At 44.0% G+C, this 23,756-nt stretch overlaps 1 protein-coding gene across 1 annotated transcript; it reads left to right on the forward strand.

Annotated features, from left to right (window-relative positions):
• The first annotated feature begins 1,219 nt into the window (after positions 1-1,219).
• Positions 1,220-10,080, forward strand: LOC115194445 (GTPase IMAP family member 4-like). Its single transcript, XM_029754143.1, has 5 exons — positions 1,220-1,337; positions 7,118-7,261; positions 7,490-7,528; positions 7,698-8,783; positions 8,992-10,080. The coding sequence occupies exons 4-5, from the start codon at positions 7,739-7,741 to the stop codon at positions 9,183-9,185; spliced, it is 1,239 nt and encodes a 412-aa protein (XP_029610003.1). The 5' UTR covers positions 1,220-1,337; positions 7,118-7,261; positions 7,490-7,528; positions 7,698-7,738; the 3' UTR covers positions 9,186-10,080.
• Positions 10,081-23,756: the final 13,676 nt, after the last annotated feature.

Raw genomic sequence — 23,756 nt, forward strand, 5'->3', positions numbered from 1 at the left:
GCAAACACCACTGAAACGGAATTGGTGCTCGCTAGCTTTGCAAATTCAGCTATTGTTGGAAGCCAGCCAATATAAAACAAACTATTAAAATTACAAAAGGTTGCAGCATATGTTGTGTAAATGGTGAACTCATACAGCTGCAACTCTTGTCATTTTAATCGGTTTCACATTTGCTAGCTACCTTTTAGATCGAAGCCCAAATAGAATGATAAAAGATAAGATGATAGAAGCCCATCTCTTACTGTAAATAACCTACACACTGTGTGTGTGTGTAGCCAGCCAGCCAGCCAGGTAGAAAAATGGCAGAAAAATAAAAGATGGACATCAGAGTATTTTTCAGTACACCAAAACGCAAAGTAAGAACCCTAGTAGCCTAATATCTCAAAGACTAGTTGATAAAATGTTCATAAGAAAGAAATGAAATTCTAATGGAAATGTTTCACAAGATGTCATTAGGCAGAGCAGGCAACAGATGGCACACAGACAGCAGAGTTGGGGACAGATATGCAGGGACAGACTGGCAGAGACAGGGAGTCTCAGGTAAGTTTGTTGAGTCTTTGGCAACATTATGAAAGGTTCTTAATTTTTTTGACTTGTAAAATAGGAACATAATTGGAAAATGCCATGGATACCCCCACTCTCAACTTAAACTGGTGACTGAACTAAGATTTGTTAAAGGCAATGGTATTGCTGTTGTGATTAGTTGTGTAGTTTTGGGTACCAGTAGTTAGGAGTACGGCAAACACCTTATTTCTTTGGTTCCTCAATATACATTTACCATATTACAATGTAGGCTATGTGTTACAGCACTACTTTTGGTGTCCCCCTCAGGAATTGCTCTTGAGAAAATGTCATGTAATTGTCGCCTCCAAAGTTGATATCAGATTTTCGCCCCTGTTCAGTATTCCATAGTAACATCTGACAAAAATATCTAAAGACACTGAAGCAACAAACTTTGTGGAAATTAATATTTGTGTCATTCTCAAAACTTTTGGCCATGACTGTAGACAGTGTCCTTCGCTTACGCCTACCAAACACCTGCCCTCGCCGTTGTTAACAGGAAAGCAGTGTCCGACAGGCAGCGGCAAAGTACACTGTCTACCTGTGCCCTGGCTAGTTAGCTACCGTTGTCACACCAGTGGGGTTTATCGGTGGTTGGTTTCCAACGTTATGGATCTTTACCGCCACCTAATGTACTGTAGCACCCTGTCTCCTGCCACACAGGGTCATGGCTTAAAAATGGACCAATAGTATTTTCAAGAGGAGACGGAGGAACGCCTAAATGCAGGAAATGCCTCGATCTGCGGGTCGCAATTACACAATTCTCGCTCTATCAGGTAGGCTGCTAAACAAATGGCGCTAAAGAGTAAGTTGTAATTGACTTTTAAATAAATAATCATGACCGTCATTGAGCCTGGGACATAAACCGGGCATCCATATCAAGTATGTTTTATCTTTATCCACATCCATCAACAGTCGAAGGACAGCGGGCTACACTAGAAACCTTCTCGTAGATCTGGTAGGAGAAAAACAACATGTCGTTTTTTGTTTCCCCTGTCAGGTGAGGACTAGATGCTAACGTTAGATAGCGGACACTAGTTTACGGCAAGCTCGTGCCAATTTCAAGTCTAACTAAAGTTATGGTGAACTCATCATGCATGGTTTATTATTATTATTATTATTATGCTGGCTAGCTATCCCCAGTTAGATCATTTGTTTTCACTTGTCGCATTTGTGGTTCTTGCATTTCCTTCTGCTTGTAGCACCAATACACCAGTGAGCTGGCTGTAGGCTGCTTGTTCTAAAAATATAACAAACTTTCCTAATCAAAAAGTCACAGCATGTGCAGCACAGTGTTGATTCTACATGCAAAAGTCAAATTATCAAATCAAAGTTTATTTGTCACGTGCGCTGAATACAACAGGTGTAGACCTTACAGTGAACTGCTTACTTACAAGCCCTTAACCAATAGTGCAAAAAAGGTATTAGGTGAACAATTAGTGTATTTAATGCACAGATCACTTCATACATCTTCCCAAAGAAACATCCGGTAATTTGAAAACTTGGCATAATAATTCTTTCATTTTACTTTGTTGACAATATGACAACAATATGTCGCCCCCTGCCGCCCCGGGTCTTCAGCCAATCAGCGGCCGCCACTGGGTAAACTTCAGATTAATGCACTGCAAGAATGGCAATGAAGGTTACCTGCTTTCCCTGACAGTTTGGAGTGTTCCTTTCCAAAAAAATGAATCCAGAATTAAGACATTTAATTTATTGCAAACGGTAGTCCAATCTCTTATTCTTGGATTTCTTCTGCAGAATTTGTATGTTTTACTTTCTGTATTGTTTGATTTTGATTGCTTGAAATCCATGCTCATACTGTACATACATTACATTGTAGTCCATCCCAGGCTTCTGAAACAACCTCAGGTAATAACCATCTGCACCTAATTCCTCTAGTCAAGGACTCCATAGTCTAGAAGTCAATCATCTGAATAGTAGCAGAATTAGCCTAGTCCTGATTTAATTAAAGCTCTGCCCCATAATGTTGTGTAAAATATGTTCTATTTAATTATCTGGTCAACAAAATCAACAGGCACTCAACAGAAAATGAAGCCATCTTCTCATGATGACAAATATGCTCAAATGACAGAACATGAACACAATCTGTTCAGCTGTGTCTAAAAATGTGGTTTAGCCTGTTGTACCCATGTGGCTCAGTTGGTAGAGCATGGTGTTTGCAACACCAGGGTTGATTCCCACGGGGGACCAGTATGGAAAAAAATGTATGCATTCACTACTGTAAGTTGCTCTGGATAAGAGTATCTGCTAAATGACTAAAATGTAAAATGTACCAAAATCTCTGTGTTTGTAAGAAACAACACCAGCCTTACATATCCCTCTCTCTCATTCTCTCTATCTATCCCTGTAAATGTCATACAGCAATATGATCAAAGTCAACTTTGTTTAAAAGTAAAATCTTAGATGAGGTTTGATAGTGAACAAAAGCAGAGTGAATGGAATATCTTCCTGCAATAATGCACAGCCATCAGCTGTGTAACGTCTTCGAGAGCATCACACGTCTGCAGCTGATTGACGGATCTACAAATCTCCTTGAGTCATAAACGACTCATTATTATTATTTGTAGTCAAAATTTACGAATGATTCATTGCGGTTTTGATCCTCTCGTACACAGCCACTGTCTTTCTTGTTCTGACTGTACACTCTTAGAAAATAATGTTCTTCAATGTTTCTTTGGTAAGGGTGGTGGTTTTATGTGGAACCCTAGAATTTAAAACAACCATCTTATTTTAGTCCCAAGGTCAGCCATGTGTGTCATCCATGGTTTGCCTGTACTATGATAAGAGTTTGTGTAAAACAATGACTTTGAAGAATTTATCTGCATTGTATGTGTGTTTGCTAACTAGGGCCGGTCCTGGCCAGACACAAATATTGCAGCAAAAAACAAGTCCGGACAGGGCAGAAAAAAGACGTCCACAAGACGTCAGCGTCGGTCCATGATTACTGAGGTATACAGCAAGGATGAGCCACTACAGTCCTCGGGGGCCGGAGTGGTGTCACACTTTTTCCCGTCCCTAATCAACACAGCTGATTAAATTAATTGCATTCTCAACTGAAGATCATGATTAGTTGATTATTGGTTTCAGATGTGTTAGTGTGACACCAATCAGGCCCCAGAGGACAGTGTCGCCTGAAATGTAATTTTAGGAATCCCATCTGTAGTAGGCCTACCATTTGTAAAACACCCCCCCAAAATATGGCAGGTCTGGACACAAACAAAAGACCTCAGCGTCGGTCCGTGCTTACTGGGGTGTAGCCTACCATGTCCCCTGCAATGGAACTTTATGAATTCCCATCCATGTGATAGGCCCACCGTTTGGAAAACAGGCTGTTGCGTTGGCTTTATTAGTCCTGATTCCTGTGACTAATCAATTTGGTTATTTAAGCTCTAAATATCAGCTACCCAACTTTATCAGGAGGAGCCTATTTGCAATGTGTTTACACAGTGGGAAATGCAGAAGTATTTTATTTTTCACTATGATCAAAAATAATTTTATAAAAAAATGTACAGATACAAACTTGAAACCACTGATCATGACAATTTAGCCCACGAGATGAAACTCGTACACAGCAGTTGTGAGTAGCCTGATTGTCAATTCCATATTGTCCATTTTACTTTGACCTGTCCTGTTTTTAGGATATGTTGTTTGTTAACATGTCAGCACATTTTTTATTTGATTGGGCGCCATTTAGGTTAGCCTATTTAATCTGAAACCTGCATGATGTAAAAAGTTTCTCATTACATTATCATACATTTTTAATCTCCAGCCTGTAGGATACAGAAATACCACATACTCTTTCTACCATATCCTCTATCTGCTACATGATTTATGTTAGAATTCTTTTTCGACGGAAAGTTGGTGGAGCGCTGCAGAGATGTGTCTCTCTAACAGCACCCTGGAGAGGCGCTGGGAATGGACAAGATCATTATTTTGTGTCCCTGCTTTTGACAAAGTGGGAACTACTTATCATAATGCGGCATCAGAGCTCACCTAAAAAGCTTATTTTTCAGCCTGCTGAAAATTTAAATATTTGTAGTCCATCCCAGACTTCTAAAAAAAACGCAGGTGATAACCATCTAAACCTAGTTCCTCTAGTCAAGGACTCCATAGTCTAGAAGTCAGTATCCTCTCCTCAAATGACAGAACGTGAACGTAAAACTGAATTTGATTTTTATGATGGATATTCCACAGTGAGCTACAATCTGCATATTAGGCCTACGGTACATTACATTTGCGGATTCAATACGGATTCTTTGGAAGGCAAGAAGGGTTCTACATAGAACCATATATAATATTTCCCAGCATGCTCTATTGTAATGTGTTTTTGCATGAATATTGATTGATTGATTCATTTTATGCAACACAAAATATAAATAAATATAGTTTTCTAAACTAACCCAATCTGTTAGTAATTGGATTTATTGCACCCTTTACTAAGATGGTTGTTCCAGTTGAGAGGTTTGAAGTAGTCCCCGTATTCAATCTTCCCTCATTCTGAATACAGACTGCAGGCGATTAATAATTCCACTTCTTGGATATCCTATCTCTTGCTGGATTCCAGTAGGAAATACATATCACTTTGCAAACCAGCTAAATGTGACTTGCAGGCCTGATGTGGCCTGTAAACCATGAGATTCCTGACACCACTGTGTTAGGGTGTAACAAGACCCTCAAAGAAAGGCCTTATGATATACATTACATTACCAAAAGTATGTGGACACCTGCTTGTCAAACATCTCATTCCAAAATCATCAGTATTAATATGGAGTTGGTCCCCCCTTTGCTGCTATAACAGCCTCCATTCTTCTGGGAAGGCTTTCCAATCGATGTTAGAACATTGCTCCGGGGACTTGCTTCCATTCAGCCAAAAGAGCATAAGTGAGGTCGGCACTGATGTTGGGCGATTAGGCCTGGCTCGCAGTCAGCTTTCTAATTCATCCCAAAGGTGTTTGATGGGGTTGAGGTCAGGGCTCTGTGCAGGCCAGTCAAGTTCTTCCACACCGATCTCAACAAAATATTTCTGTATGGACCTTGCTTAGTTCAAGGGGGCATTGTCATGCTGAAATATGAAAGGGCTTTCCCCAAACGCTTGTCACAAAGTTGGAAGCACAGAATCGTCTAGAATGTCATTGATGCTGTAGCGTTAAGATTTCAAAACCATGACCAGACCATTATTCCTCCTTCACCAAACTTTACAGTTGGCACTATGCATTGGGGCGGGCAGCGTTCTCCCGGCGTCCGTCGGAGTGCCAGATGGTGAGGCGTGATTCATCACTCCAAAGAACGCGTTTCAACTGCTCCAGAGTCCAATGGCAGCGAGCATTACACCCCTCCACCCGACGCTTGGCATTGCGCATGGTGATCTTAGGCTTGTGTGCGGCTGCTTGGCTATGGAAACCCATTTAATGAAGCTCCCGACGAACAGTTATTGTGCTGACGTTGCTTCCAGAGGCAGTTTGGAACTCAGTAGTGAGTGTTGCAACCGAGGACAGACAATTTTTACGCGCTTCAGCACTCGGCGGTCCTGTTCTGTGAGTTTGGGTGGTCTACCACTTCGCGGCTGTGCTTTTGTTGCTTCTAGACATTTCCATTTCACAATAACAGCACTTACAGTTGACCGGGGCAGCTATAACAGGGCAGAATTTTGAGGAACTGACTTGTTGGAAAGGTGGCATCCTATGACAGTGCCACGTAGCTCTTCAGTATGAGCCATTCTACTACACTATACAACGAAAAAGGTTCCTGGAGTATCCTTTAGGGGAGCTTCAAATTGAAACTGTGGGGGAACCCCTATAAGTTACTCAAAGAGCCCTTTAAAAGGCTTCTTCAAAGAACCCATTTTAATGGATCCTCTAAGAATTTTTGAAGGGCTATTTGACCAAGAAGGAGAGTGATGGAGTGCTCCATCAGATGACCTGGCCTCCACAATCACCTGACCGCAACTCAATTGAGATGTTTTGGGATGAGTTGGAACGCAGAGTGAAGAAAAAGCAGCCAACAAGTGCTCAGCAAATGTGGGAACTCCTTCAAGACTGTTGGAAAAGCATTCTAGGTGAAGCTGGTTGAGAGAATTCCAAGAGTGTGCAAAGCTGTCATAAAGGCAAAGGGTGGCTACTTTGAAATCTAAAAGATATTTTGATTTGTTTAACACTTTGTGGGTTATTACATGATTATTTCATAGTTTTGATGACTTCACTATTATTCTACAATGTAGAAAATAGTAAAAATAAAGAAAAACCCATGAATTAGTACGTGTGTACAAACTTTTGACTGGTACTGTGTATGTATGTATGTATGTATGTATGTATGTATGTATGTATGTATGTATGTATGTATGTATGTATGTATGTATGTGTGTGTGTGTGTGTGTGTGTGTGTGTGTGTGTGTGTGTGTGTGTGGGTGTGTGTGTGTGTGTGTGTGTGTATATATACATACACACACACACACACACGTTTATATTCTATTTTAAATGTTTGTTTTAGCAGCTTCTCAGATTCTAACACTAACAACCATTTCCTTTCCATTTAGATGGCCCATATGAAAAATTCTGGTTGCTTCTGTATTCTGTTCAAATGAAGATAGTAAAGAGGATCTGCTAACCAAAGTTGGAACTGGAATATTCCACATTATTACAGTAGTCACAAATGGGAAATACAAAAAGTACTCAAAATGGTGAGTCAAAGCATTTCTCATATAGCTCCTCTTAATTGTAATAGTATTGACACTGAAGAGACTGGACTCTAAAACTCATAACCTCTCATTAATTGAAATAATGCTGAAAAATAATTATTTGCTGAACAAATCCCTATTTTGATATTTAATGTAATCAGATAAAATAGACATCACTTAGTTATGAGTTAATACATTTAATGATTAATTGCTTTGTTACCTTTTGAACAGACAGTGAGAGAGCCCCGTAGCTAGATGACACGGATGAGGGTAAGTTTCTTTGGACTGATTTTTCAATTGTAGGCTCTTATTGGCATTAGTGGAGAGTTTAAACATACTTTATTTACCAGAGGTGTCGTCTTCTCTAAATGTCAGCAGAATTTAAAAGTAAAAATTAAAAGTTATATTTTTGTCTATATAAATGTTCTTCCTCTGTCAGGTGTCATTTTAGAAAACTTACAACTCGTTCTGATTGGAGATATGGGGAAGAATGACGCTGGAAATACCATCATGGGACAAAATCATTTCTCATGGTTTAACACACGCTTGAAGAAAACACATATAAAAAAGGAGAATCAAATACAAAACCGACACATCACCTTGGTTCGAACACCAGGCTCATTTAGTCATTTGGATAGTAGTAGCAACCCGATTAAAACAGATACTATACATTGTGTGCAGTCCTTATTCAGCCCTGGACCTCATGCCATCCTAGTTATTCAACTACCTTTAAGTCCTGAGGATTCTAAACTCATTACAACAACAGGAAAGGAAATGAACACACTTTTTACTCAGGACGTGTGGAAACACACCCTTGTGGTGTTTACTAGAGGGGAAAAGCTGCAATCTGGCCACACCATTCAGGATTACATCAGTGGTCACGGCCTCACTGAGCTGGTAAAGCGATGTAGAAAGGAGCCTTTCGTTCTCTATAGTACAAAGAAGGTTAAAAATCAAAGCATAGAGCTTATCAAGACAGTGGAGGAGATGGTAGCTGAGAAAGAAGACATCTATTTCATGACGCAGGACAAAAACATGGATCCTCAAGGTTCACAAGATGCGAAAATAATTATTCTAGAAAAGCTTTATAGCAAAGTTGATTTCCTGGAGAAATACACAAATACCTTGACAAGACAAATGGAGCTAACGAAAAGTCAAGCTAAGCTGAAGTCTTACGAGAGCACAATCAAAATGAAAAATGATGAAATAAAGAGACTGCGAGAGATCATCAGAAATAAAGACATCTTGTTAGAGAGTCTTGTGGCAGGTGTAGGCCAGACAAACAGTCAGACAGAATGTCCAGCCTGTCAACAAAAGGACCAACAGATACAACATCTAGAGGAAGAAAATAACAGATATCGAGCAGAACTGAGCACTCTAAAGAACATAACTGATGATGTCAGTGAAAAATACACACCTGAATTGGAAGACCATAGGCGACAACCGTTCTTAACAGCAGAAGCGGGCAGGAATCATCAAAATAAGACCCCTTGTTGCATTGAAATGAAACGTCTTTCTTCTTGTGGTGAGTATGGTAACAGAGAAACATTTACTGAACATATTGCTTCATTTCTAACACAACATAGAATATTAATGAGTTTAAAATACATTTAGATTTTAAATGCATAACTAAGCCATTCATTTAGGTTCCTTCTAAATGCAAGAGATAAAATACACTTTTCCCCCTTCCCCTGTATCCCCTCCTGCCTACACCTTTATCCCCACTGGTCAAGGCTTCATCACCAAACACAGGATGGCTTTGGAGACCCGCCTGGGACTTTTGCAGCCCATACTCATGTATCTCCACCATCAAAAGGTTCTGAATGATGAGGACTCACCAAGAGCAAGACCAAACAGAACCAAACCCTGCTGGACATGGTTGTGCGGAAGGGAGATCACGCTCAAGAGCAGTTCTACCAGGTACTGAGAGAAGCAGACCCTTTCCTGGTAAAGGACCTGGAAGAGAAGACATGCTGACCAGAGAAGGCTGGTGTGTAATTAAGGATTCCGACCTCAACCAGAATAGGACAGCACTCTCCCTAGTACTCCAGTTATGTTTGACATTATCTGTGCTGCCTACCACATTAGGAACCTGTCCATTTCTAATCACTGGGATTTACTTCAGAGACAGTTGACTGTAGACATGCACTCAGAGGGGTAAAGCATTTTTCAAAATATACTGTTCAGAAAAGACAATATTCCTCACATATGACATGCTAATTATCTCTTATCTTTTACATAGAGAAGGCTATCTTTTAACTGTCTTAAATAGGCCCTCAGGTCTTAGGCAAGATGATATGACCGTGCGAGGTTAACATTTAACAACCTCTACTACACAGGTGTCCTAACTGCACACAACAAGCTCAGGTAAAAGTTAATAAGCTGATCAGGAAAACTCTGTGGTTGTAGCTTGACACCCCTGGTGTCATAGTGGAGGATGGAAATTGTGGACAGTGTTGGGTTTTGATGTTATACTTTACAATGTATCATCTTATGAGCCTCAATCCAAATATCACACTGACTGCATTTTATAGTTGACACTTCATTTTGTATTTTGTTGTATCATGTATTTTCTTACCATATCATATTCTGCTGTGTGGCACTGAATTATATCTTAGTGATCAATAAACCATTATACTGTATATATTTAACCATTTAGGTATGACATTTATTTAATCAAATACAGTAAATGTTAGTCAGTTTTGTCACTTTCTTTTATATTTTGTTGTATTATGTATTTTCTTCTGTAGCCTATTCTGCTGTGTGACACTAAATAACATTTTTTTAATCAAGAAATCATAATATATTTACTTAATGAACCATTCAGGAATGCAAATATTGCTATCATTACTTTTGGGGTGTAAACTTTGGTCAGGGATTATGGGTCATGAACCCAGATTGAATACAAGGGTTGGGGTCATTCTTTATTGAAGCAGAGAGGAGGAAGAAGCAAAGCGAAAGGCTCCACTCCCGTCAAAGTCTATTCCTGCAAGAATACAGAGATAACAGACCAAGGGGGGATTTTTTTGTATATACAGTTGAAGTCGGAAGTTTACATACTTAGGTTGGAGTCATTAAAACTCGTTTTTCAACTGCTCCACAAATTTCTTGTTAACAAACTATAGTTTTGGCAAGTCGGTTAGGACATCTACTTTGTGCATGACACAAGTCATTTTTCCAACAATTGTTTACAGACAGATTATTTCACTTATAATTCACTGTATCACAAATCCAGTGGGTCAGAAGTTTACATACACTAAGTTGACTGTGCCTTTAAACAGCTTGGACAATCCATAAAATGATGTCATGACTTTAGAAGCTTCTGATAGGCTAATTGACATCATTTGAGTCAATTGGAGGTGTACCTGTGGATGTATTTCAAGGCCAACCTTCAAACTCAGTACCTCTGCTTGACATCATAGGAAAATCAAAAGAAATCAGCCAAGAAAATTTGTTGACCTCCACAAGTCTGGTTCATCCTTGGGAGCAATTTCCAAACGCCTGAAGATACCACATTCATCTGTACAAACAATAGCACACAAGTAAAACACCATGGGACCACTCAGCTGTCATACCGCTCAGGAAGGAGAAGTGTTCTGTCTCCTAGAGATGAACGTACTTTGGTGCGAAAAGTGCAAATTAATCCCAAAACAACAGCAAAAGACCTTGTGAAGATGCTGGAGGAAACGGGTACGAAAGTATCTTTATCCACAGTAAAACAAGTCCTATATCGACATAACCTGAACAGTGGTGGTTCTAGACCATTTCAACTGGGGGGCTAAGATGGGGTCAGTTGTACTGTTAGAGGGGCCAGTTACATTAGACGTTATTGCTGTCATATGGTTTTCTTCACTGCATTGCAGGCATTAGCAGGCAAAAGACCATGTTCATAATCATTAGTGTTCCGTGTTGCCACTGTCTAATTACGGATGAAAAAAAAGAACCATAGCAAAAATTTGTTCTGTAAAAATGATTTCATACTCCACATTTAGGGGGCCACAAGGGGGTCCAAAATTGTTGTCACAGGGGCACTGCCCCCCCCTCCCCCCCAGAACTGTCCGTTTTAGATTTTAGTGATGTTATATATATGCAGGCCTCAGCCACTACCCTGAGAGCACTTGACTCAGTGTATCATGCAGCCCTCAGGTTCATTACAAATCAGAAACGTCTAACACATCATTGTGATCTCTACAGCGCTGTTGGCTGGTCGTCATTGACCTTGCGTAGACTTAAATCAAATCAAATTTATTTATATAGCCCTTCTTACATCAGCTGATATCTCAAAGTGCTGTACAGAAACCCAGCCTAAAACCCCAAACAGCAAGCAATGCAGGTGTAGAAGCACGGTGGCTAGGAAAAACTCCCTAGAAAGGCCAAAACCTAGGAAGACACCTAGAGACGAACCAGGCTATGAGGGGTGGCCAGTCCTCTTCTGGCTGTGCCGGGTGGAGATTATAACAGCACATGGACAAGATGTTCAAATGTTCATAAATGACCAGCATGGTCAAATAATAATATTCACAGTTGTCGAGGGTGTAACAAGTCAGCACCTCAAGAGTACATGTCAGTTGGCTTTTCATAGCCGATCATTGAGAGTATCTCTACCGCTCCTGCTGTCTCTAGAGAGTTGAAAACAGCAGGTCTGGGACAGGTAGCACGTCCGGTGAACAGGTCAGGGTTCCATAGCCGCAGGCAGAACAGTTGAAAATGGAGCAGCAGCACGGCCAGGTGGACTGGGGACAGCAAGGAGTCATCATGTCAGGTAGTCCTGAGGCATGGTCCTAGGGCTTAGGTCCTCCGAGAGAGAGAAAGAGAGAATTAGAGAGAGCATACTTAAATTCATACAGGACACCGGATAAGACAGGAGAAATACTCCAGATATAACAGACTGACCCTAGCCCCCAGACACATAAACTACTGCAGCATAAATACTGGAGGCTGAGACAGGAGGGGTCAGGAGACACTGTGGCCCCATCCGACGATACCCCCGGACAGGGCCAAACAGGAAGGATATAACCCCACCCACTTTGCCAGAGCACAGCCCCCACACCACTAGAGGGATATCTTCAACCACCAACTTACCATCCTGAGACAAGGCCGAGTATAGCCCACAAAGATCTCCGCCATGGCACAACCCAAGGGGGGGCGCCAACCCAGACAGGAAGACCATGTCAGTGACTCAACCCACTCAAGTGACGCTACCCCTCCTAGGGACGGCATGGAAGAACACCAATAAGCCAGTGACTCAGCCCCTGTAATAGGGTTAGAGGCAGAGAATCCCAGTGGAGAGAGGGGAACCGGCCAGGCAGAGACAGCAAGGGCGGTTCGTTGTTCCAGAGCCTTAAACACGGGTATACACTGATTTATAAGGCCATATTGGGTAAAAGGCCATTTTATCTCTGTTCTTTTTTAGTTAGGTCAGTAAATAAGTATCAATTACGGTCCCATTCTGATTTGCTTCAAACAGTACCAAAAATTAGAACAGGTCATGGTAGAAATAGTTTTAGTTACTTAGCACCGTGGTCCTGGAATTCTCTTTTGAACATTTTAAAATGTGATGATCTAGTTTCGTTGGTGGAGTTCAAACACTTGATCCATGTATACATTATAGAAGAGTGTAATAGTTTTTAGGCCAGCTGTTTTTAGTCAAGATGTTTGTATTTTTAAAATGTAATATGTTTTTGTTGTACTGTATGTGTGTTTATAGTTTTGTTTAATGTTGTGTGAGTGTATGTAATTTGGTTTGTCTGAAACGTTGTTCCCCTTGCTGCTATTGGACCAGGTCTCTCTTGGAAAAGAGATATTTATCTCGATTAGAATAAACCTGTATAAATAAAGGTAAAATAAATAAAAAAAATAAAAAATGTACAGAGGCTACCAAAGTCGACATGTGTTCGAGTCTGACCCATGCACTTCTGACTTGCAAACTCCCCTAAACCTTCTGCACGCACGAACGCACCAATCTCAAATTTGTTTTGGCAATATTTTTTTGTGATATTCTTATGCTATAAAGTTATTATCCTCGATTGCTATTATACACATTAGACACATTAAATTATATTTGTGTCTTATGTTATTGATTTGATTTGGGAGATGTAAGTATTTTTTTGACATAGAAGTCAAAAGAGAAAACAAACATGGACATTTAAAATGTAATCAAATTTAATAAATGTTGCATATTGTCGTTAAACAAAAAAAACATTACATTGAACTACACAAAATGTTGCATAGTTAGACAATATTGCCTATTTTGTGAAGGTACATGATCAGTGTAACAACAACTCTAATCTCTAAAGTGTTGCTAGCTGGGCTGTAACAGGGCTGTAACAGGGCTATAACTAGGCTGTAACTGCACTCTTAGAAAAAAGGTGCTAAGTAGAACCATACAGGGTTCTTTGGTTTGGTTCTTCAAATAACCCCCTGTTGTCACGCCTGCTCCTGCTCCCCCTCCCTGTCGCTCGAGGGCGCCAGGCTGCCCTCATTATGCACACCTGCCACCATCGTTTATGCACACCTGTCACCATCGTTACGTGCATCAGCGCTTCATTGGACTCACCTGGACACTATCACCTGTTTATTACCTCACCTATATCTGTCACTCCCTCTGATTCATTTCACGTGTCTGCATTAATGTTGTTTTGTTTCCCCAGTCCAGACGCTGTTTGTGTTTTGTTTCCTGTCTGTCATTTATTAAATGTTCACTCCCTGTACTTACTTCTCATCTCCCAGCGTCTGTCCTCACACCTGTATATCATTCTACCTAGAACCATCTATAAATTGTTCTTCCTAGAACCCTCTATGAATGGTTCTATCAACCTTATTAGCCTTTAAAATGTAATAATTTATGACAATACATTACATATATCATAAGGCCTTTATTTGAGTGCCTAGTTATACCCTAACACAGTGGTGTTAGGAATCTCCTGGTTTACAGGCCACATCAGGCCTGCAAGTCACATTATGTGACAGTAAAACAAATCAATCTGAACATTGTCGTGGAGTGAGATGTTCATCTCACTTCTGGTCTTCTGCGTCGATCAATGTTCTTACTAGATTTGCTACCTTTCCAGCTGCAGTCTGTTAGGCTGTAATCTAGGACTCACTTCTTCTTGAGTGATCAATAGTTCAGAGTTCATACCATCTCACGTGTGGAGCAAGCTCTCACGTTTTCTGGCCTGTAGAGTTGAAATTAGAATTAGCCCTTTTAAACGTGAGGACAAGTCCTCATGGTATTTGGAACTGACATGACTTTGGGTCATGGAGCTTTTATAGAAATGTAGAAAAGGGGTTGGTTCATAATTTCCTACCAATGTCTGTTCACTTGGGTGTGGCCACTGACTGGAGTTACCATTAAAACAAACAATTTTCATTTTAGAAGAATTAAATCACATTATAATCTTTTCAAACGTATTATTACACTTAGTCAAACATGTTATCCAACCTTTAGATGCAAGCCTCATAATTAAGGACCTTGTATAAACAGAGTTAGGTTATTGTGGCTGTGCTGTCTTTTGAGGTGAAACAAAGTGGACGGATCGTAGCTGCCCCCCTGACCATTCACACATTCTCCAAAATAGGAACATTTTTCAATTCTCAAATTCTGGGAGGTAGTAGAATTTGGCGGGAGAGTCCCTTTGTCTTACTGTGAAACTCTCTCTCTCCATACTGCATGGTCAGGGAGAGAAGAGTCTGCACAGAATTTATGTTGTTAAAGTCATAAAACTGCCACCTCCTAACAGGGGGGTTCACGTCTCTGCTAGAGGGCTAACCGTTCTTTAAATCATCTTTAAAAAACGGATCTATATATTTTTAGTGCTATATAGAACTTTTTTTTAAAGGCTCCATTTAGAACCTTATGAGCGTGGCTCTTTACAGAACCTTTAAAAAAGGTAGAGCACCAACAAGGGTTCTGCCATCGTTACGAGTCAAATAACCCTTATTTATGGACTCAGATTTGCAACCATCCGCCATTACACATTGTGTACGATTTGATAAGTAATTTATAAACCAATCTAGAGCATGACCAGTAATTCCACAACATTTTAACCTTTGCACTAACACAGCATGGTCTGAAAAGACATTCCTCGGGTGTAAACACTGGACCACACAGGCCCCTCTACTCCAGTCCCTGTTTTTCTCTGAAGCACAGAGAACCAAAAAACACAGCAACTGATCTGTGGTACCATGCCTAATATCAAAACAATGATTAAAAATGAATGTGTTGATGAATGTGGACAAAGATAACAAATCTTTGATATGGATGTTTGTTTTATGTCCCATGCTCAATGACAAGATTATTTATTTAAAAGTAAATTACAACTTCCTCTTTAGAGCCATTTGTTGAGTAGCCTACCTGATAAAATGAGCTGAGTGTAATTGCGGCCCGCAAATCGGGACGTTCCTGCATGTGGGCATTCCTGCATCCCCTCTTTATACTTCTATTGGTCCATTTTTAAGTCAGGACCCGTTACACATGCAGGATGCAGGGGGCTACAGTACAGTAGGCGGCAGTAAAGAACCATAACTTTGGACGCCAACCATTTCCCTTTTGACCCACATTTGAATCACATAGTAGACAATCCGGGGAAATACAGAATATCAAAAGTGTCACACAAGCATGAAGATGGCAAGCTTGAGAGAGGGCGTTCATGCAGGAACCAATAGGATGCTTGAGAGTGGATGTTCATGCAGGAACCAATAGGATGCTCAAGGAGGGGTGTTCATGCAGGAACCAATAGGATGCTCAAGGAGGGGTGTTCATACAGGAACCAATAGGACGATCGAGAGAGGGTGTTCATGCAGGAACCAATAGGATGCTCGAGAGAGGGCGTTCATGCAGGAACCAATAGGATGCTCTAGAGAGGGCGTTCATGCAGGAACCAATAGGATGCTCTAGAGGGGGTGTTCATGCAGGAACCAATAGGATACTCGAGAGGGGGAATTCATGCAGGAACCAATGGGATGCTCGAGAGGGGGGGTGCGGTCATGCAGGAACCAATGGGATGCTTGAGGAATGCCCACAGGCAGGAACAGCCCGAATTGCAACACTAGGTAACTATAGTTGACAAACAAAAGGCCTACCAAATGTCCAAAATTATAATATATGGCCTACCAAATGTCAGATATTATAAGCAGAAAGTTGTCTAAATTAGGGGTGAATGTAGCCAGTAAGCTATACGGTCCGTTAAACAGTGAATCAATTTTGTTTGGCCTTAGTTTTATGCAAACAAATGGTCCTCTTAAACATCAAACACCCTTTTGTTCAAAGTTTGTTTGACTTCAACCATTACCAAAATATGCAAACAAAGTATGTAATGTATTATTATTATTTTCTCAGTCTTCCATTCAGGTGTTGGCTGTATTTCATTACAGGAAGATGTTCCCTTCTTTCTAACTTCATTCACTCCCCTTGCAATAAATAGGCCTACATGTAATAACTTGTTGCCCCAAAAGACTAAATAAGGTAGTGCCCCCCAGAATAAGGTATTACATTGATAGAATGAATGCATTAGTAATCTAGTTAACACTGGTAAAGTTGTCAGTTTTGTTTAGGGACAGGGGAGAAAGCACAATAACTCCTAAACAGTGGAAAGATTGGTCCTGTGCAAAATGTCCAAATATCATCAATTTGACCAGATTTAAGGTAATTAAAAGCTGAGAAAAACAATTAAACATTTCTGATAAGACTTTTGTTCATTTTGGGTGCATAGTTTATGTGGTTGAAATACTGTCTGCTGGCATAACAGAGTCAAAGATAACACAGTACTGTCTGCAGGCCTAACAGAGTCAAAGATAACACAGTACTGTCTGCTGGCATAACAGAGTCAAAGATAACACAGTACTGTCTGCTGGCATAACAGAGTCAAAGATAACACAGTACTGCCTGCAGGCCTAACAGAGTCAAAGATAACACAGTATTGTCTGCTGGCCTAACAGAGTCAAAGATAACACAGTACTGTCTGCTGGCCTAACAGAGTCAAAGATAACACAGTACTGTCTGCTGGCATAACAGAGTCAAAGATAACACAGTACTGTCTGCTGGCCTAACAGAGTCAAAGATAACACAGTACTGTCTGCTGGCCTAACAGAGTCAAAGATAACACAGTACTGTCTGCTGGCCTAACAGAGTCAAAGATAACACAGTACTGTCTGCTGGCATAACATAGTCAAAGCATCAAGAGATGCTGAAAGAAATCAATCATATTTCTCCACCCCTGTTCCCAAGACAAAATCAAGATTTATTGTATAATTTTACTGCTGTTACACTCCGGCTTGTACGAACTCAAACCCAGTCGCAGAGGAACACAGCAAGCAGAGGTAAGGGTAAATCCAGATCCTTACTAAAGCCTTAAACAGACAACAACCCATCACACCAGCGTGCACTAAACAAAACATAAGACCTGAGCAACGCTGCAGGCCAACTGAAGAACCTAAATAGCCAGGTGAAGAGAAATGGTAATTAAACACAGGTGTAACTAATGAGAACAGTCAGGGTAACCTGGAAACTAGAAAACCAGGCAAGGGTGCCCTCCAGAAGCAACCCAAGGAAACACACTCAAAATAACAGCAACTGTGACAACTGCAAGAAATGCATACATCTGCAAGAGTTATTATTATATTATGCTACATGTGAGAGGTTATATGCCTATAGTCAGTGTTCATATTTCAGTTACTATTCCATTTAACCCATATGAACTTAAATGAGGAATATTCTGTTTATTCATGGACACAGGGGTACTCGTGAGCGGGATACCAAAGGTGCATGTAAACAGCTTATCCCCAATAAGACCTTAAGAAGGATATGAGCTACTATCCAGAATACTGTGTGCATGTCAACGTGGTTAATGATTATGCAACAACATTTAACTGCTGTGGGGAATATCTCAGCATAAGGTTGGTTTGGTGCGGTATCACGTATAAAGGCACCGAGGAGATGACTGACTATAATTCTAAAGCTTTCTTGACTAACTGTCAATAATTATTTCTATTATCTCCCAGGATTAACATAACATGGAGAAGAACCAGGTTACCATTGTCATCGATTCAAATACCGGTAGAAACTGCAGACAAACATTAACACAGTGGTTTTGAATTCATTGGGAGTCCTACATTGCAGTGGCTTAAATGGGATGTGGATCAAGTGGAAGGTTTCTTTACTTAGTTGCCACCAACATGTTCAGTCGTTTGTTAATTTATATATTGTCAGACGGTTACTAGGAATGGTGGTAGGAGTCAGGCGCAGAGAGCAGAGGTACGGAACTTTGTGTTTATTTGAACAAAAATCACAACACGATCAACGCCAACACAAACGGCGTGGGAAAAATGCCAAGTGCCCAAAACAGGTGCACAGCCTGCATATAATATTAAGTAACTAATCGCCAGCACATCCAACTACAAAAATACAACCTGACGCTAAAATAATCCCGCACAACACTGGGCGGGCTAACCAGGCTTAAATAACCAAAATCAAAAGACCAAATGAGGAACAGGTGCAAACAATAAGACATACCAAACGAAAAGGAAAAAGGGATCAGCGGCGGCTAGTAGGTCGGTGACGACGACCGCCGAGCGCCGCCCGAGCAGGCAGGGGAGCCACCTTCGGTGGGATTCGTGACAGTACCCCCCTCCTGACGCCACCGACCTCGAGGGCGACCCGGAGGACGAGGCGCAGGGCGATCCCCATGAAGGCGGTGGAACTCCCTCAGTAGTGGGGGGTCCAAAATGTCCCTCCTGGGTACCCAGCACCTCTCCTATACGCCGGGGACCCCCCAATGTCCAGCGGGGGGGGAGGAACCTCCGGCACCTCACCTTCCTGCATGGGACCAGCCACCACCGGCCTGAGGAGAGACACATGAAACGAGGGGTTAATACGGTAGTAAGATGGAAGTTGTAACCGGTAACACACCTCGTTTATCCTCCTCAGGACTTTAAACGGCCCTACACACTGCAGGCCCAGCTTCCGGCAGGGCAAGCGGAGGGGCAGGTTTCTAGCCGAGAGCCAGACTCGATCCCCTGGTGCAAACACAGGGGTCTCACTGCGGTGCTGGTCAGTGCTCTTCTTCTGCCGTCCACTCGCCTTTGTGAGTGCGTCTTGGACGGCTCTCCAGGTGTCCTTCGAGCGCTGCACCCAATCCTCCACCGCAGGAGCCTCGGTCTGGCTCTGGTGCCATGGAGCCAGGACCGGCTGGTAGCCCAACACGCACTGGAACGGTGACATGTTGGTTGATGAGTGCCGTAGAGAATTTTGGGCTATTTCTGCCCATGGCACGTATCTCGCCCATTCTCTGGGCCGGTCCTGGCAATACGTCCTTAGAAACCTACCCACCTCTTGGTTCACCCTCTCCACCTGCCCATTACTCTCGGGGTGGAAACCCGAGGTCAGGCTGACCGAGACCCCCAAACGTTCCATGAACGCCCTCCAAACTCTGGACGTGAACTGGGGACCCCGATCAGAAACGATGTCCTCGGGCACCCCGTAGTGCCGGAAGACATGGGTAAACAGTGCCTCCGCAGTCTGCAGAGCCGTAGGGAGACCGGGCAACGGGATGAGACGACAGGACTTCGAGAACCGATCCACAACGACCAGGATAGTGGTGTTCCCCTGAGATACGGGAAGGTCAGTGAGGAAATCCACTGACAAGTGTGACCACGGCCGCTGTGGAACGGGGAGGGGGTGTAATTTCCCTCTAGGCAGGTGTCGAGGAGCCTTGCTCTGAGCGCACACCGAGCAGGAGGAAACATAGAACCGCACGTCCTTACCCAAGGTGGGCCACCAGTACTTCCCCCTCAGGTTCCGCACTGTCCTCTCGATCCCAGGGTGACCCGAAGAGGGGAGATTATGGGTCCATCGAATCAATCGATCACGGAGACCAAGCGGTACGTACTGAACACCTGCCGGACACTGAGATGGTGCAGGTTCCGACCGTAACGCCCGCTCGATCTCCGCGTCCAGCTCCCATACCACCGGAGCTACCAAACACGACGCCGGAAGAATGGGAGCCGGATCGATGGCCCTCTCCTCGGTGTCATATAGGCGGGACAGTGCATCGGCCTTCGTGTTCTGTGAACCTGGCCGATAAGAGATCGTGAACCGGAAACGGGTAAAGAACATGGCCCACCTGGCCTGACGCGGATTCAGTCTCCTAGCTGCCCGGATGTACTCGAGATTACGGTGGTCAGTCCAGATGAGGAAAGGGTGCTTAGCCCCCTCAAGCAAATGTCTCCACACCTTCAGAGCCTTGACCACAGCTAACAACTCCCTGTCCCCCACGTCATAGTTCTGCTCCGCCGGCCCTAGCTTCCTAGAAAAGAAAGCGCACGGGCGGAGTTTGGGTGGCGTGCCCGAGCGCTGTGATAGCACGGCCCCCACCCCAGTCTCGGACGCGTCCACCTCCACTATGAATGCCAAAGAGGGATCCGGATGAGCCAGCACTGGAGCGACGGTAAACAGCTCCTTCAGGCGACTGAACGCTCTGTTCGCCTCTGCTGACCAGCGCAAGCGCGCCGTACCCCCCTTCAGCAGTGAGGTAATGGGAGCCGCGACTTGACCAAAGCCCCGGATAAACCTCCGGTAGTAATTGGCAAACCCTAAAAAGCGCTGCACCTCCTTTACCGTGGTCGGAGTCGGCCAATTACGCACGGCTTTAACGCGGTCATCCTCCATCACCACCCCCGAGGTGGAAATGCGATACCCCAGGAAGGAAACGGCTCGTTTGAAAAACTCACATTTCTCAGCCTTGACGTACAGGTCATTCTCCACCAGTCGCCCAAGCACCTTGTGCACCAGGGAGACATGCGCGGCGCGGGTGGCGGAATAAATCAGGATGTCGTCAATATACACCACCACCCCCTGCCCGTGCAGGTCCCTGAGAATCTCGTCAACAAAGGATTGAAAGACGGCTGGAGCATTCTTTAACCCGTACGGCATGACGAGGTACTCATAGTGGCCCGATGTGGTACTGAATGCGGTTTTCCACTCGTCTCCTCCCCGGATACGCACCAGATTGTAAGCGCTCCTGAGGTCCAGTTTCGTGAAAAAACGCGCGCCGTGAAATGATTCCACCGCCGTAGCGATGAGAGGTAGTGGGTAACTGAACCCTACTGTGATGGAATTTAGACCTCGATAATCAATGCACGGGCGCAACCCTCCATCCTTTTTCTTCACGAAAAAGAAACTCGAGGAGACGGGTGACATGGAGGGCCGTATATACCCCTGTCTCAGAGATTCCGTGACATATGTCTCCATAGCCAACGTCTCCTCCTGTGACAATGGGTACACATGACTCCTGGGAAGTGCAGCGTTTACCTGGAGATTTATCACGCAATCCCCTCGTCGATGAGGTGGTAATCGGGTTGCCCTCTTTTTACAGAAGGCGATAGCCAAATCGGCATATTCTGAGGGAATGCGCACCGTGGAAACCTGGTCTGGACTCTCCACCGTCGTCGCACCGATGGAAACTCCCTTACACCTGCCTGAGCACTCCTCTGACCACCCTCTGAGAGCCCCCTGTCTCCACGAAATATTGGGATTGTGATTGGCCAGCCAGGGAATCCCCAGCACCACCGGAAACGCAGGAGAATCAATGAGGAAGAGACTGATCCGTTCCCCATGATCCCCCTGCGTTACCATGTCCAGTGGCACCGTGGCCTCCCTGACCAGTCCTGACCCTAATGGTCGGCTATCTAAGGAGTGCACGGGGAAAGGTTGGTCCAACGACACCAGGGGAATCCCTAGCCTTAATGCGAGCCCACGATCCATAAAGTTTCCAGCTGCGCCTGAATCGACTAGCCTTCCCTGTAGCTCAGTTGGTAGAGCATGGCGTTTGCAATGCCAGGGTTGTGGGTTCGATTCCCACGGGGGGCCAGCACAGAAAAAAAAAAATGAAAAAAAAAATGTATGAAATTGTTTGAAATGTATGCATTCACTACTGTAAGTCGCTCTGGATAAGAGCGTCTGCTAAATGACTAAAATGTAAAAAAAAAAGTAAAATGTTATGCTGGAAAGAGGGAGAAAACAAGGGGAAAGTTACTAAAACGAACATGTGACCAACAGGGAGCTCTGGGTGAGGTTGGTGCTTACTCACCTGAGGTGAACGAGGAGTGCTCCGCCTGCCATCCCGATTCCCAGAGGAGCTCCCCAGCACCGGTCGGTAGTGTGTCCTCTCCGACCACACTGATGACAAGGGGAGCCTCCTCCTCCGGTTCCCCTGGACGCGGCCCCCCCTAGCTCCATAGGTATGGGAGCTGGAGGACCTGGAAGTGGAACCAACAGGGCCCCGTCTGGACGCCCGCGCGCAGCCAGCAGATTGTCGAGACGAATGGACATGTCGATCAGTTCATCTAGTGACAGGGTAGTGTCCTGACAGGCTAGCTCACGGCGGACGTCCTCCCGGAGGCTACACCGATAGTGGTCCATCAGGGCCCTGTCGTTCCACCCCGCTCCAGCAGCCAAGGTCCGGAACTCCAGAGCAAAGTCCTGTGCGCTCCTCGTCTCCTGACGCAGGTGGAACAGCCGTTCACCCGCCGCCCAGCCTTCTGCTGGGTGGTCGAACACGGCCCGGAAACGGAGGGTGAACTCGGGGTAGTGATCCCTTGCCGAGTCTGGGCCATACCACACTGCGTTGGCCCACTCCAGGGCACGTCCCGTTAAGCAGGAGACGAGGACGCTTACGCTCTCCTCTCCCGAGGGAGCTGGATGAACAGTAGCCAGGTACAAATCCAACTGTAGCCGGAACCCCTGGCACCCAGCCGCCGCTCCATCGTACTCCCTGGGGAGAGCCAGGCGTAGGGCTCCGGGTCCGGACGTCGGTGGAGGGGTAGATGGTGGAGGGGGATTTGGTGCTGGGGATGCGGTAGGGAGGCCACTCCTCTCCCATCGGTCCATCCTTTCCATCATCTGCTCCATCGCTGAGCCGATTCGGTGGAAGATGGTGGTATGGTGAAGGACCCGTTCCTCCATCGATGGAAGAGGAGGGGAGGCTGCTCCTGCTGACTCCATAGCTGGTGCGGGATTCTGTCAGACGGTTGCTAGGAATGGTGGTAGGAGTCAGGCGCAGAGAGCAGAGGTACGGAACTTTGTGTTTATTTGAACAAAAAACACAACACGATCAACGCCAACACAAACGGCGTGGGAAAAATGCCAAGTGCCCAAAACAGGTGCACAGCCTGCATATAATATTAAGTAACTAATCGCCAGCACATCCAACTACAAAAATACAACCTGACGCTAAAATAATCCCGCACAACACTGGGCGGGCTAACCAGGCTTAAATAACCAAAATCAAAAGACCAAATGAGGAACAGGTGCAAACAATAAGACATACCAAACGAAAAGGAAAAAGGGATCAGCGGCGGCTAGTAGGTCGGTGACGACGACCGCCGAGCGCCGCCCGAGCAGGCAGGGGAGCCACCTTCGGTGGGATTCGTGACATATATGCTAAGTAATCCTACTCTGTTCTCTCCATAGCCTCTGAAAACAATCCATTGGTTGTAGAGGATG

Source organism: Salmo trutta, chromosome 5 (genome assembly GCF_901001165.1).
Source record: "Salmo trutta chromosome 5, fSalTru1.1, whole genome shotgun sequence".
NCBI classification, from domain to species: Eukaryota; Metazoa; Chordata; class Actinopteri; order Salmoniformes; family Salmonidae; genus Salmo; species Salmo trutta.